General features: G+C 35.2%; 1 protein-coding gene across 4 annotated transcripts in view; it reads right to left on the reverse strand.

Annotated features, from left to right (window-relative positions):
- LOC113510874 (furin-like protease 2) overlaps positions 1-14,984 on the reverse strand; it is a 296,007-nt gene that overhangs the window by 8,816 nt on the left and 272,207 nt on the right. For all 4 annotated transcript variants that reach the window (XM_052896294.1, XM_052896298.1, XM_052896297.1 and 1 more), the window contains 4 exons: positions 5,907-6,077; positions 4,898-5,032; positions 1,950-2,257; positions 44-1,843 (listed from right to left, as the gene is read on the reverse strand). In XM_052896294.1, coding sequence (XP_052752254.1) covers positions 44-1,843; positions 1,950-2,257; positions 4,898-5,032; positions 5,907-6,077 — 2,414 coding nt within the window. The remainder of the gene's footprint in view (positions 1-43; positions 1,844-1,949; positions 2,258-4,897; positions 5,033-5,906; positions 6,078-14,984) is intronic.

Genomic DNA, 14,984 nt, shown 5'->3' on the forward strand with positions numbered 1-14,984 from the left:
TCTAACATAAAATACAAAAAGAACCTAAATAAATAATACTTACTTCATACATTCCTTTCTTTTCTTGTCAGCATAGTACCCGCTGGGACAAGATGTTACACAGCGCCCCTCCAATGCATAGCTTGATGGATGACATGTCACGCATTGAGCTTCTCCAGGTCCTTCGCAAGTAACACACGATGAATGACATTTAGCACATGTATAGTCCTCTGTCTCGTAATATGAAGGTGGGCACGAAGCCACACAAGTTCCATCATGAAGTACTAAATGATGCTCGCAAGAAGTACAAGCATCCGCTCGCTCTGAACAAGTTGCACAATGTGCAGCGCAGGGTCGGCACACTGATGATTCACTATCTTCCCAATATCCGTCAGGACACTGTTGAAGACATACAGCTAAATCCGCTACTAATAAATGTGCTGGAGCACATGTTAAACAGGAATCTTGTCCTGGGCCAACACAGGTTTCACATGTCTCGTGACATGACCAACATATACCTCCTTGGTTCGCAAAACTTCTTGGTGGACATCGCGAGACACAAGCATCATCCAATCGATAATGTTTACAGGCAATACATTGGGTCGGTCCTTTTCCATAACAACCTTGAGAATCGCATTCGGGATCACATTCGTGCATGACGCGCTTGTCATTACTATCAGCGAGGACATTCTCCCCATGCGGTGAAGGGACGTTATGTCCGTCGAGACGGGCTACCGCTTTTTCGGGATCTGACCCAGCGGCAAATAAAGAGGGAAAGTTTTGGTAATTAGCAAACGCGTCACTATTGTAAAAAGGGTCCCCGATAGCGTCGTAAGCATCCGCAGCGGTTGGGAATGCAAACGGAGGAGCCACAGGCGATGGCCTAGTTTTAGATCGCAATCTTATAGGATCAACTGAAGTACCATAAAATATTAGTTGCCATTTCTTTAGTATACCTGGCTGATTCACATGTCTATTGCCGCCATTTACAATTTGTAAAGTCCATCTACCTTCAGCGTGTTCACCCCAGAAATGTACGCTTAAAAATGGCCAATCATCGAAATTAGAGCTAACAACGTCTCGGGGTCTTTCAAATAGCAATGTTGAGACGGTTCCCATCGGTGAAGTTAGAAGTATACGTAAGTTTCCGCGGGGGAAAAACCTTAGGGATATTTTACATTGAACATGTTCGAGATAACGAACTTCATTTACTGTATCCCTACATCCAGTTACATCCATAGACACTGATAATGTGTAACCAAATGAAGATTCTATAGGCTTGTCTTCATTATTCTCTTGTGATTTACATATGTGCTGAGGCGGTACAGATACCCACTGTTCAGCTAAATTCACCATCTCAGCTGCATCCATCAAACCGTACCCAAATTTGTGACTAACTTTTCTTTTGACTCCATTTACAATCCACCCATTTTCTTTTTCTAACGGTGATGGGCGAGATGTTAATACTACTAAATATTGCATATCTCTCCAGGTTAGATCTGGATTAGCTTCTAGGGCTAGAGCACATATACCAGCTGCTAAAGGTGCTGACGCTGAAGTACCCGTATGTTCTACAGTACAAATGTGGTCAGGTCTAAGTCGTCCATCCATATCGACAGTAGCAACACTTTTATCGTGGCCTGGGGTACCAGAACTGTAGGTGGTAGCTAATGTAGAAGAGCATTCTTCTAAATACCAGGGCTTGTAACCACCTTGTGTGGCACTAGAAATTGAGAGCGTAAATATACTATTTGTATAACCATCACAATTGCAAGAGTCCGTATGCCTACCACCATTTCCTGACGCCCATACAAATATGGAGCCCTTTCCATTACGCCCGCTTGTTACTCCATAAATGAATGCTCTAAAAAGTAATATTAGAAAAGTTTAAAACATTAATTTAAAATAAATTGGATGTAAATACATAATATAGTGAAGTTATTATAAAATTGAAATTGTTAAAATGTTACCTCCTAGCTAGTGGTCCTGGACCATCAACTGTTTTTCCATCATCTTCAGGTCCCCAAGAAGCACTGTAAATATCTATATGATCAGGGTTGAGACCCAAGGCCCTTGCTTCGACAGCATCGTTTACTACTCCATCCAACATTCTGACACCACCTATACTGGCATTATAAGCAATGCCCACTCCACAATACTGATTGTATGCGACTGCGGCCACTTCACCAGCACATCTGGTACCATGTTTATTATCACCGTTATCTTGAGGCATGGGATCGTCATCGTTGCCATTTATATCGGTTGAAGCATTGGGATCCTAAAATATTTTTAAAACTTTTATAGAACATTACAACAGTATCGTAAAATAAAAAAAGATATTTCTGTAAATAATAGGACACAGATAAAATTATTCACACGTACAAATTTTAATGAAACTTGATACAGCAATTGAACCGTTAAGAGTAAATGAAAACATAAATTCTCTGATAAGTTATTTAAATTATAGAAAGAAAAAAATAATAAAAAACTAAAGTGGAATAAAATATATAAAGTACAATTATTTTTACAAGAGCTTTTTACTTATGTTTTATACATGCACAACTTCTATTGTCATAAATCTACACAGTACTGAATTTCAGTCTCACTTAAGCCCTTTACATTAATCACTTTCAAATAAACAATTTAGATCGAAAAAAGAGACTAATCTCAAATAGGTTTAATAGATGTTTGACGTCTTTATAAAATACGTAAATCTAGTATATGGTGGACTTAAAACCATAAGGGCGTAAATGTAAAGCCTTGTAAGAGAGAAAAACTTTTTGGGGGAAATGCCGGAAAACTCTCAAGTATTTTCTCTCTTGAAGAGAGTTTCATATGTACGCCTGTATGGTTTGAAGTCCGCGAAATATCTTGACACAAAATTTATTTTTTTATTCAATAAAATAAAATTATAGCTTAAATAATAAATAAAATCGTGAACAACATTTATACAATTTCAATAAATCTATTTAATTGATATAGTTGACTGATTTAGGAGATAACATGGGTGGCTTAGCTCTATTAATCCTTCATTACTACAACATAAATAAGATATGATTTATCTAAGCAATAGTTAATTCTATAAAGTCTGGATTTTCTAGGTATAGGTTAGTAGATATTGATATTAAATAATCTAATTGGAACTGCTTTGCAACTCGGCAATATTGACATTAATTAGAGATGAGAGAAATTGTTTGTTAATAGCAAAATTTCAATATTCTATAGAAAGACATTCCAATAATACTTCTACATAAATATTACTCGTATTCTTTATAAAAAAATACAAAAGACAAACTTTGGAGTATTTTATTGCAGTAGAACATTACATAACGTGAACAAGAACAACGTGAACGTGCAATTCATTCTATTCAGGAAAATTCAAAGATTTTCTTTGATAGTTGAATGATGAGATATTAAAATTTTTGACTTTTTGTTCACGGAGGACAAATCTCTGTGAATAAAAAATACCCAGGATATGCAAGCCATTAACAGTAGTGTATACGACTTACTGAACATTGTGGAAATATGGCATACACCCCACAATGTTACTCGTTCCAAGACACTGCGTTCTTGTTCGTTCAGCAGAATCTTGAATATTATCAGAATAATTTCTGTCGGATTCGTAATTCTTAGAAGATTTATATTAAAGTTATATGAATAAGGATTCTCGGGAAATACAATGTAGGTATGTACTAATAAAAATAATAATAAAGTCACGAGAACTTGATTCCTTAATTATTAAGATATTATTTTATGATATGCATAGTTCATGTATATAGACGACGGTTACCACTGTCTATTAGATGAGCCGTTATAGTTCAAAATTGTATAATTGTTATATATATATAAACATATATATATATATATATATAAATTAAATACATACTGTATTTATATTATATTAATTGTAATTTCATTGTAATTTCATTTTACAAATCCACGAAATAGCACTCGAACTATCGTGTCAAATCCAATGAGCAGATATTAAAATTTATGTAACAAATAAATTATTATTATTAGTATCATATAAATATGTAAGAAGAATATATGTCACTTTAAGGCTAATAAATTATTTAAATTATATACTTTATAGAGATACAAAAATAATATTAAAATGTGAAAAACATTTTTCAATAATAATTAGGTTTTTTTATGCAACTTAGAATGGCAGAAAAGCTGACAGCCCACCTGATGGTAATCGACGTTTATATACATAACCAGTACCATGGATATATATTATACTGTATACTGTATCGCCCTATTATGTTATGATACCCTCCATGCGTTACGAAATGCTTGAAGATTAAGGTGTTATGCCTCGGTACCTTATAATTTCATTGCCATTAGCAATTGAAAATTTATACGTATATGGAGATATAATATATATATATATACACACTATATTATATTAAATATTTTGAAATAGTAATATAGACTCTCTTTTAATTAAATGTACTGATACCAATAAAAGTGAATGAATTAATGAGTATATTTTATTTGCATTATACAATATAGGAAATAAGCAAGGCAATTTACAAACACAACGATACAATTGTATAAGTACATTAAGGCGGTCTTATTGCTGAGAGCAATCTTTTCAAGACAACCTTAAATAATGGACTAATTGTTGTACAAGTAGGTATGATAGTGCTGTATAATTAAAAAAGCATATTTTGCAAATTAAAAATATATACATATATACACACACATATATACATACATATACACATACATATACATACATAGACATACACACACATACAAAGAAACACCAGAACTGGCAAACAATGAACCCCTAAATTTAGTTGCTATTTGTTGAAGAATATTCAATTCCACTTATATTACTCTCCAACAAGGAAATTTTATGATATCGACTATGTATATGTGGGTTGTATAAATCTGCGCTTTTCCTACTTACATAATTCTGCGCGAGGTCTGGATGATTAGTCTGTATACCATCATCCAGGATTGAGACTACTACCCCTTTTCCAGTGTAACCTTTCTGCCACGCGGGAGCAACGTTCATGTCGAGACCATCCTTCGCGCCACCATTCTGCCAACATAATTCACTTTTAAAATAAAATAATATTTTAAATTTTTCCTGTTTCAATAGAAAATACTGAAAATGTAAATAAGATAATAATTGACCTCACCGTAAGACAGACTGTTTATTAATTTACAATGGCGTTCTCTACCAGTCAACCATGAGGCAAGCAGAAAATTAAGTAAGAGGTGCATTTACTACTAAACTATGTATAAATATTGTTTATTTATTGTTTATTTATCTATTGAACATCAGCACTGTTGATGTTCAATATTACTACAGACAAAAAAATTGATTAATTTACTGAATACTAACGACCCGCCCCGGCTTCGCACGGGTGCACATTACATTACATCATATTAGAAACCTCTAAAATTATCAGTGTTTCTCTACTATATTATGCATTTATTATACATATAAACCTTCCTCTTGAATCACTCTATCTATGAAAAAAAAGCACATCAAAATCCGTTGTGTAGTTTTAGAGATATAAGCATACATAGGGACAGACAGACGGGAAGCGATTTGTTTTATACTATGTAGTGATTTCGTTTTGTTGCTAATTTATTTTCATTATGATGTATTGAAACAGACCATACTTGTGAGGAGAGACTCATTCCTAACTGTGGGACATCATAGAATTCTTAAGATACATACATACATACATACATACATATCCATCACGCCTGTCTTCCATTAGGGTAGGCAGAAACAATGGAACGCCAAATGCTTCGATTTAAACAAACCTCTTTCGCTTCCTCCACATTCATCAATCTTTTCATACACGCTCGCCGGTTACGGGTACTTTTAATTTGGCCCTTCTTCAGCACGTCGCCTATTTGGTCAACATACGTAAGATAATGTAGGGAAAATCCGTACTAACCAAATACCATTCCTCCTTAAATAGCGGATCAGGGAAAAAGGGTAGTGAACTCAGCGCTCGATGGTGAGTCCTATGAGTTGGTCTCCTTGACAATGAGAACAAACCGGCATCGTACGGGTTGTAGTCGCGCTTAACCCTCCGCCGCTCTCGCTGTTGCTGGACCCATCGGACCTGTGGAGAAAAATATTATTCGTAAAATTTGTCGATTTACTGCATAAAGTTAATTTAGTCACGTTATATGGTATACAAGCGATATCGATGTACAAAACAATCTACGATCCATAATCCCGTGCAAAAGTTACGCTTAAAATCATTTTCAATTTTAATTTAATTAAAAATAAAGACACGTAATAAGGTCAATAACTGCACTTTCAACGTTTTTATATTTTTATTTATCGAAAAATGTACCGGAAAGATGTTACAAATTTTGTAATATATTATATATATATATAAAAGTAAAATAAATATCTGTATAAGAAGGAGTTTCAAAATGTAAATGATCAAATCGTTTAATTACGAATAATACTCGCTTATAATTTTATCTCATAACATATTTAAGTTTATATTATGTATGGAAATATGAATCTAAGGTTTTTTATATCTATAAAGTATACCTTACCATAAAAACACAATGTTGTTCCTATAAAAATACATATTATATGCCTTTATTACGAAAGCTTGACTGATGGTCAAGTAATAGAGCGAAGAAATGGGTGAACACAATGTCGCAGTCAATTAGGATAATCCGCTTACCGCTAAATGTGGTCAGTGGGAAAAATAATTATCCTATTCCAATACACTTTCGGTCTATATGTGAAAGCATCAGTTCGTATGGTTTTCTCCATTCCATTTATGGACTTAATTTAGTTTTCCCGTCATAAGAGTGGTTTTGAGAGGTCGCATTTTATTACCGCCTGTTTCCCGCATCTAACAATTCTTAAGATTATTAAATAATGAGAGAAGAATATTATAAGGAGGTAGGTAATATTGTATACAAGCTTTTACTCGTGACTTCGGCTGCGTGACCGGGATATATTTACTTACCAGGGCAAAAAGTGACATATACTCTTGTCCATCTCATATAGTACGTATATACCCATATTTCATAATGATTAGTTAAGCCATTGCAGCGCGATATGATAACAAACAAACGAACAACCTCGCTTTCACATTTATAGTATTTTTTTATACAACTTAGAATGGCAAACAAGCTGACGGCCCACCTGATGGAAAGTGGTAACCGTCGCCTATAGACATGAGCAGTACCATGGACATAACAGAGTAGACTGTTTCGCCCATGATAACCCCCATGTGTTGCCATTCCTGAGGACTTAGATGTTATTCCTCTGTACCCTGTAAATTCACGCCATATCCCACCCTTCAAACAGAAACACAGCTATGCAAACACAATTGCTTCTCGGTAGAAACACGAATGGGACAGAGGTACCCAAGCAATCGACTTTTGTACAAAGTCTCCTTCTGGTAATAAATTATATATTATAGTTATAATAAATAATACTAATGATAAATAAGTAAATAAAGATATCATCATCAGCATTTGAGTTATTCTAATTATATTATGAATTCCTTATCACGATTTGCGATTATTGCAAATATAGGTTATTTAAATTTTGATAATCCTTTTAAGGGAGCTTTCAGTTGATCTAAATATTAGAAAAAAAAAACTAGTAAAACCCTTACCACCTGCCAAATTAGTATAAGCTTTTTTTCAATTCACGATCAGGGAACTTTATGCGACGCGATTACAGGAAAATTAATATTCTAAACTTCTTTACTGAAATAGACTTGTTTACAAGCACTTTTATTGTAAATTGTCTTTTTTATAAATCTACTGCGGGGCTCAGATTGTTCTTATCTGCTAAGAAGAATCCGCAAGAAACTCAACTGTTATTCTTTTAAATCTCCGTTAACCTAATCTTATTTAAATGTACAATACTATGTCTAAAATTGGTCATTAAAAGCCCGTTACATGATCGATTAACACCATTCACGTTTATCACTCAAGTAATCGTTTAGTATGTATAATAGGTTTTGTTCAATAAGTGTTCCTTAATAATAGTTTTAAATTTATTAAAAGATAAATCCAGAATATCCACATAAAAGACCTATCAAAAAATAAATATGTTTTTATGTATAGCAAATAAGCTAACAGACCACCAAATGGAAAATAGTAACCATTGCCTTTAGACATTAACATAACAGAGTACCATATACTGTGTCGCCCATGATAACCTTCATGCGTTGCCATTCCTAAGGACTAAGATATTACACCCCTGTAATTTTATTGTCATATCCCATGTTTGTACATGTTTCTATAAGAAGTTCCATTATTAGTACACACATGTAAAACGACACTTATAATTTCGATTATACCATTTTATATTTTCGAATATTCTATTTTGCAACTAACCAATAATAAATCTAATATTTAAAAATTAAAAACGTTTATTTGTTTATGTAACGTAACGCTCGAGTTACACTGTTTAGAAGGTGCAATTTCACAGTTGTCGGAACGCAACAGACAGCCTCACGAGACAGGGCTGCGAGGCAGCATACTGTATTAGCATGAGAAAGCCCGGGGCCCTCTGAGTTTCATTGCTTTTTACCCGAGTACATTCACAAGTGTCGGGAGGGTTGCCTCGCAAACGACACAATTTGCCCGCAGCGAAAGGAGAGGCGAAAAGGCAAAAAGTCGCCGTGTAAAAACGTATTATAAAATTCGCAGCGCTATAATTGTGTAGTCTTAGCTGTAGGTACTCTAATTTCATTAGCAACAGTGGCAACTGGCAAGTAAAAATGCGATGTGGAAGCGCGGGGTGAGTGGGGAGGGTTGTCACACGTATTTTATTGGCGCGGTCGCCGGGAGCATATGAACTACCAAGGAGCAAGCGGCCACTGTTTGTCACAGTCCCCGAGTAATTTAATAAAAAAACCACCGCATTCATTCCGTGCTCTTTTTCGTCCCACTTTGTAACAGGAATTAGACAAAGCAACATATGAAAAACGTACGTGTTTTGTCATTCTTTCTTTTAACAAAAGCAGTTTGTTTTCGCGCTCTTATGTGTAAAGGATACTTTTTATTTAAAAAATTGTAATGTATTTTTAGCAGAACGAAGAAAATAAGAGATAAAATTCACAGTTTTGTCTTTAATCTAAATGTACTTACTCTTTTTAATTGGCAATTTTAGTTATACTTTTAGTATAACAAAAATTTTAGCTATTAAACAATATATTCGTATTTTCAGCTCAAAATTTTGTAACCATGAATAATTTCATCCATCATCAAGTTAAAATAAATATTAACTATTTATTAAAAAAAAAATATTCACAATAGAAATATTCTAGTTGCCTAACATTGAGAATAAAATAGTTTTTATCGTTTGTGCAAACACTAGACTCCGGTATTGTTTTTTACGTGCGTATTCAGCTGAACAAACAGCAGATGTCGCACAAACCAAACATAGTTATCCTTCGACTTGGGACAACAAAAAATAGGCACGAGAAACGAACATACCGAATGAGGTTTAATAAAGCTCCTTTGTACTTATACACCTTAGTAATAGGGTCCTAAACTAATAAAGCGGGGGTCCGATGCGGCCGCAAGTCTATGAACCAGACGGGTTTAAACAGATTTGCACAAGAAAAAAGTGGCAAGCTCATCTATGTACTTGACCCTTGTCTTTTGTTTGGTCCAATTTGCGTTCCATGAAGCTTTATTTGTTCAGATTTAAATTGTATGTTCAAAAAAGCTATTAATATTGTTATGAAATGGGGTCAGGAAACTTGTGAGGTATCCGCTCATCAACATGATAAAGGCCGACCCCGACAACCCCGCCTCGGAGTTTTATTAGCCGTGCGTCCAGCGCCCGAGTAGGTCGAACTCGGCTTGTTACCACACAAAGACACGAAACTGTCACGGGACGTTAACGGCACAAACTTTTACCCGCTATAAATCTACACAGCAGCGATCTGATAGCCAACAATACCGCGTACGCCCAACTCTTTAGCTAAACTATAACTACCCGTTTTCGAGTCTATTATACTTTTCTTATAGGAGTTGGAAGAAAAATTTCCTCCTAATCGAATCATAATAGTTTATTGGAATAGTTCTGTAGAATAGTTCATAGATTATTCTCCAAAGTTCATAAAGTTTAATAAATGAATGAGCGAAGTTGAAGCAAAATTTTATTCTACGATTCTCATCTGTTACAATTTTTCTCCAGTTACCCTCTATTGTTATACAATCAAGAAATGTTCGTAAAACTTAGTTACGAATTTGTAGATCATTTTGCAAATTTAAGTATTCGGACTTATCTACTATCTTAAAGTGGTAAAATTAATTAAATTTGATGTTTTGTTGACAAAAACAAAACAAAACTGAGACATAGAGGCATCACAAGGATATGACAAACATACAATGTCTACTTCTGCTAATATAATAATATTAAAACATCGTCTGCCCAATGAGGTATCCAATACCTCTGTATCATTCGTGATTCTACCATGAAGCAGTTATACTTATATAGCTGTAGATGCATATTTCAATTTAAAGGGTGGGATATAGTAGTGAAGTTATAAAAAACGGACCCATAACACCATAATCCTCAGGAACAGCAACGCATAAAGGATACCGTTTATTTTGTGATTCTATGGTACTGTGTAGGTATGTCTGTAAGCATTGGTTACCACTGGCCACTAGTACGTCAGCTTTCCATTCTAAATTACACAAAAATATCTCAGAAACATCCTTTTTATTATGCCCAACTGCGACATGTAGGTAACATTCCGGTAGATGGCAAGGCAAAACATGTTACGGCCAATAACAATATAGGGCTATCTAACAAAATGATGTCATTTTCCCCTAAAAAAGGATATAAGGACCATTCTCAGAAGAAACTCGTTATTATTATGGTTCTCGCGCCGAAAGTCGACACTTTTGTCACAGAGGTATGAAATCGAATAAGGAAACTGTAGGTACACGAGTGAAATCATTGGGAGAGTGTTGCGAATCAAAACGTAATCTACAACTCTTGGTACAACTGTAAGTATATATTCTTGGACGATTGATACGAGTACAAAGTTTTTTTTTTTTTTATAATAAAATTTAACACACTTTCCAAAGGTTTTATTCACTATTTAAATTACTAGGTTTTTCGAGTAATTTCGCTGGCGTAATAAATTGATTAATCAAGATAAAAAAGTATTTACATACAGATCTATAAAATTATCTACGTTAAAAAGTTAAATTAGTCTATGGTCTTTCCCATCATTAATAAATACTATGTGCATACCAAATTTCATGATGCTTGGTTGAGTTGTTAAGGGGCCATGGACTATAACAAACTCACTTAACGGGGATAAAACTCCAGTTCTTGTATTAGTTATACATGATATTCATCAGGCATTTTGTGAGAATTGGTTAAGCCATTTAGACGTCATGAAATAAACTTAAAAATATCATAAAAATGAAAGTTTGTTTGTTCATCCCGTTCAATTAATATATCAATCGGTCACAAGGACGAAGTCGCGTAACAACTATTTTACAACATTGGTAAGTAAAGCAAGAAAGAAATATTTTTATTTAAGTAAATTTAGATTTAAGCATTGTTGAATAGTCATTTATAGTAAAAATAATGTCGAATTAATTCATCGATATATTTATTTATAGAAGTGACTGGGAATCCTAACTAAACAAGGAGTGGGCATCTTAAATTAAGCGTCAATATTTATGTCTACCCACTAAACTAAATGTAACTCGGCAACACATTTTGCGTGAATGTCCCTTAGGAACGCGACCTACTTACAGGAACAGGCAAGGAACCTAAATACACATCAATAAATTTCCTGTTATTCGGTGGAGGGAAAACAAAAATCATACAAGAAAATAAAAGGACACAAACCTTTTTTCGGTTTATTAGATAGTGTTCCGAGAATAACAATTTCCTGATTTTATAGAAAGAAATTGCCATAATGGAATAATAAAACCTAGATTATTAAATTTCCATACATTCCAATTAATTACAAATTGTATTAATTGTTTTGAAAGAGTTTAATTTAAAATTTAAATTTTTATTTTCATGAACTAAATTTATTAATAATATTTCTATTATTTTTTTTTTATACAACTTAGAATGGCAAACAAGCTGACGGCCTACCTGATGGAAAGTGGTAACCGTTGCCTATAGACATACGCTATACCATGGACATAACAGAGTATACTGTTTCGCCCATGATACCCCCCATACGTTGCCATTCCTGAGGACTCGGGTGTTATTCCTCTGTACCCTGTAAATTCACGCTATATCCCACCCTTCAAACTAAAACACAGCCATGCAAACACAACTGATTCACGGTTGAAACACGAATGGGACAGAGGGACCCAAGCAATTAATTAAATTAAATATTACAATTAGTAAATATCAAATTATTCAATCCATATTTATAAAATCGTTCGTCCTGTCAGACAATCAACGTACAGCCAAAACTAAGTCTAGAAAACTGAAACTAGGAACATTAAGCTTATTTTATTTCAACTTAAAGGGGAAACATAACGCGCGCAAAACCACGGGCAAAAGCTAATCATAAATATTTATAACTATAATTTTGTTTTTCAATATTAAATAAAATTATATAAGAAGTACATTTTGATTGATTCGTAATACATACACCAATGTATCATAATCATCATTATCATATCAGCTTTTAACTGTCTACTGCTGAACATAAGCCTCCCCCTTGGAGGGTTTTGCCAGTAGTTGCCACTCTTGGCAGGCGAATTGGCAACCGCAGATGGGCTTTGAAAATATTTCAAGAGAGACACTGCTGCCCATCCCTCGCCCTCCCTTAGTCGTCTCTTACGACACCCACGGGAAAGGAAGGGGTGCCAGGGCACACATGGCGCACATTTATATTATTTACATTTATTTAATATGTCATGGAAAAATCTCTAGAATGAAAAATAAATAATACCACATATACTTAGGAAAATATGACCTATTTTGTAGTTGGGTAAAAGTAAAAATAAACCTAGATTCAATCCTAGCTTAAGTGTATCGTGAATTCGTGATACATTTCTCGTACACTTAAGTGTAGTGTTTCATATCAATCTAAAACCAAGATTGACGACTCTTGCCTTTCATACAAATTGGTTTAGCCGTTTGAACGTGTTCGCTATTCGCGTTCGAGTGGGTTATGTTTTTGACTATAACCTTATTTTACAGTATATAATATACTGTTTTGTCCATATGAACGTTTCTTGTATAAACAAACATTTAATTCGTTTTAATATTAGAGCTACACAGTTCCAATGTGGGGATAGAGGGAAAATGGAAAAAATAAATTAGAGAAAAAAAATTAAGATGGGGCACTGAAAAGAGTATATAAAAAAATAACATCATGTTGTGAGAACTTGGAACAGGAGCTAATTGGAGAAAGATATATATGGCGGTGGGTAATGCATAGCTATATTGACCCAATAACGAATATGTTAAATATCACTTTCACGTTCAATTTCACCAGAGGGAGACTTTGTACAAACGTCGATTGTTTGGGTACCTCTGTCCCATTCTTGTTTCTACCGTGAAACAGTTGTGTTTGCATGGCTGTGTTTTAGTTTGAAGGGTGGAATATGGCGTAAATTTACAGGGTACAGAGGAATAACACCTGAGTCCTTAGGAATGGCAACGCATGGGGGGTATCATGGGCGAAACAGTATACTCTGTTATGTCCATGGTACTGCTCATGTCTATAAACGACGGTTACCACTTTCCATCAGGTGGGCCGTCAGCTTGTTTGCCATTCTAAGTTGTATAAAAAAAATCTGTTATCCAATATTTAATGTCGAAATGAAGTTCCCGATCGAAATTAATATATCGGACCGATACGGATAATATCAACGAGTGATGAACTTTTTTCTGCCATTAATGTTTAAAAGGACCTAATATACAGATAACGAAGCAGTACCGATATTACCCATGCCTACTAAACATGTTTAATGCAAGTATGACACTGAAATCCTATTATTATATAATAAATGCAAAAGTTTGTAACGATGGACGGATAAATGGATGGATGTACAGAGGAATAACACCCGAATCCTCAGAAAGAGCAGCGCACGAGGAATATCATGGGTGAAACAGTATACTCCGTTATGTCCATGGTACTGCTCATGTCTATAATCAACTTAGAATGGCAAACAAGCTGACGGCCCACCTGATGGTAAGTAGTAACCGTCGCCTATAGACATAAGCAGTACCATGGACAAAACAGAGTAAACTATTTCACCTTTGATACCCCCATGCGTTCAATGGGAACATGAATGGGACAGAGGTACCCAAGCAATCAAGTTTTGTACAAAGTCTCCCTCCTCTTCCATCAGTTGGACCGTCAGCTTACGAGGTCTGTCCGGAAAGTTCGTATAAAAGTGTTCTGGAATGCGAGAAAGAGGAGTGGGGAGGCCAGGTAAGCGCAGGACCCCTTCCTTATGTCCCTAACAATGCTTCAGTTCTGGTCTGACCGCCGTGCGGTGCGAACTGGCTTGTCACGCCATGTGTGAAGTTACCTCTTAACGAAACCCCGTCGGCATGGAGCCAGCTTCCGTTTAAGAGCATCGCGTCGTAATCTAGTTTGTCTCGATACTCGGCAAGCATGGCCGTGAAATTTTTGCCGATCTCAGAACAGTTTATGGGGATGATGCTGTGAAGGAACCAACCGTCCACAAGTGGCTAAAAAGATTCAGAGAGGGCCGAGAAAGCGTTCAAGATGACCCACGTTCAGGACGTCCTTCCACTTCACATTCCGACGAAAACGTGGAAAGAATTCGAACTTGTGTTAATGGGGACCGTCGTTTAACGGTCAGACAGGTGGCTGAAGAGCTTAATTTGAGCAAAACCGTGGTCCACGAAATTCTAAGAAACGAACTTCAAATGAAAAAAATTTGCGCCAAGATCGTTCCGTGAGTTTTTGAGTAAAAATTCCATTACGGTGACCGAACACCCCCTATTCGCCGGATTTGGCCCCGTGTGACTTCTTCTTGTTCCCAAAAACCAAATTGGTACT

The sequence above is a fragment of the Galleria mellonella genome, unplaced genomic scaffold (assembly GCF_026898425.1).
Source record: "Galleria mellonella isolate WM207_F2 unplaced genomic scaffold, CSIRO_AGI_GalMel_v1 utg32, whole genome shotgun sequence".
In the NCBI taxonomy this organism is placed as follows: domain Eukaryota; kingdom Metazoa; phylum Arthropoda; class Insecta; order Lepidoptera; family Pyralidae; genus Galleria; species Galleria mellonella.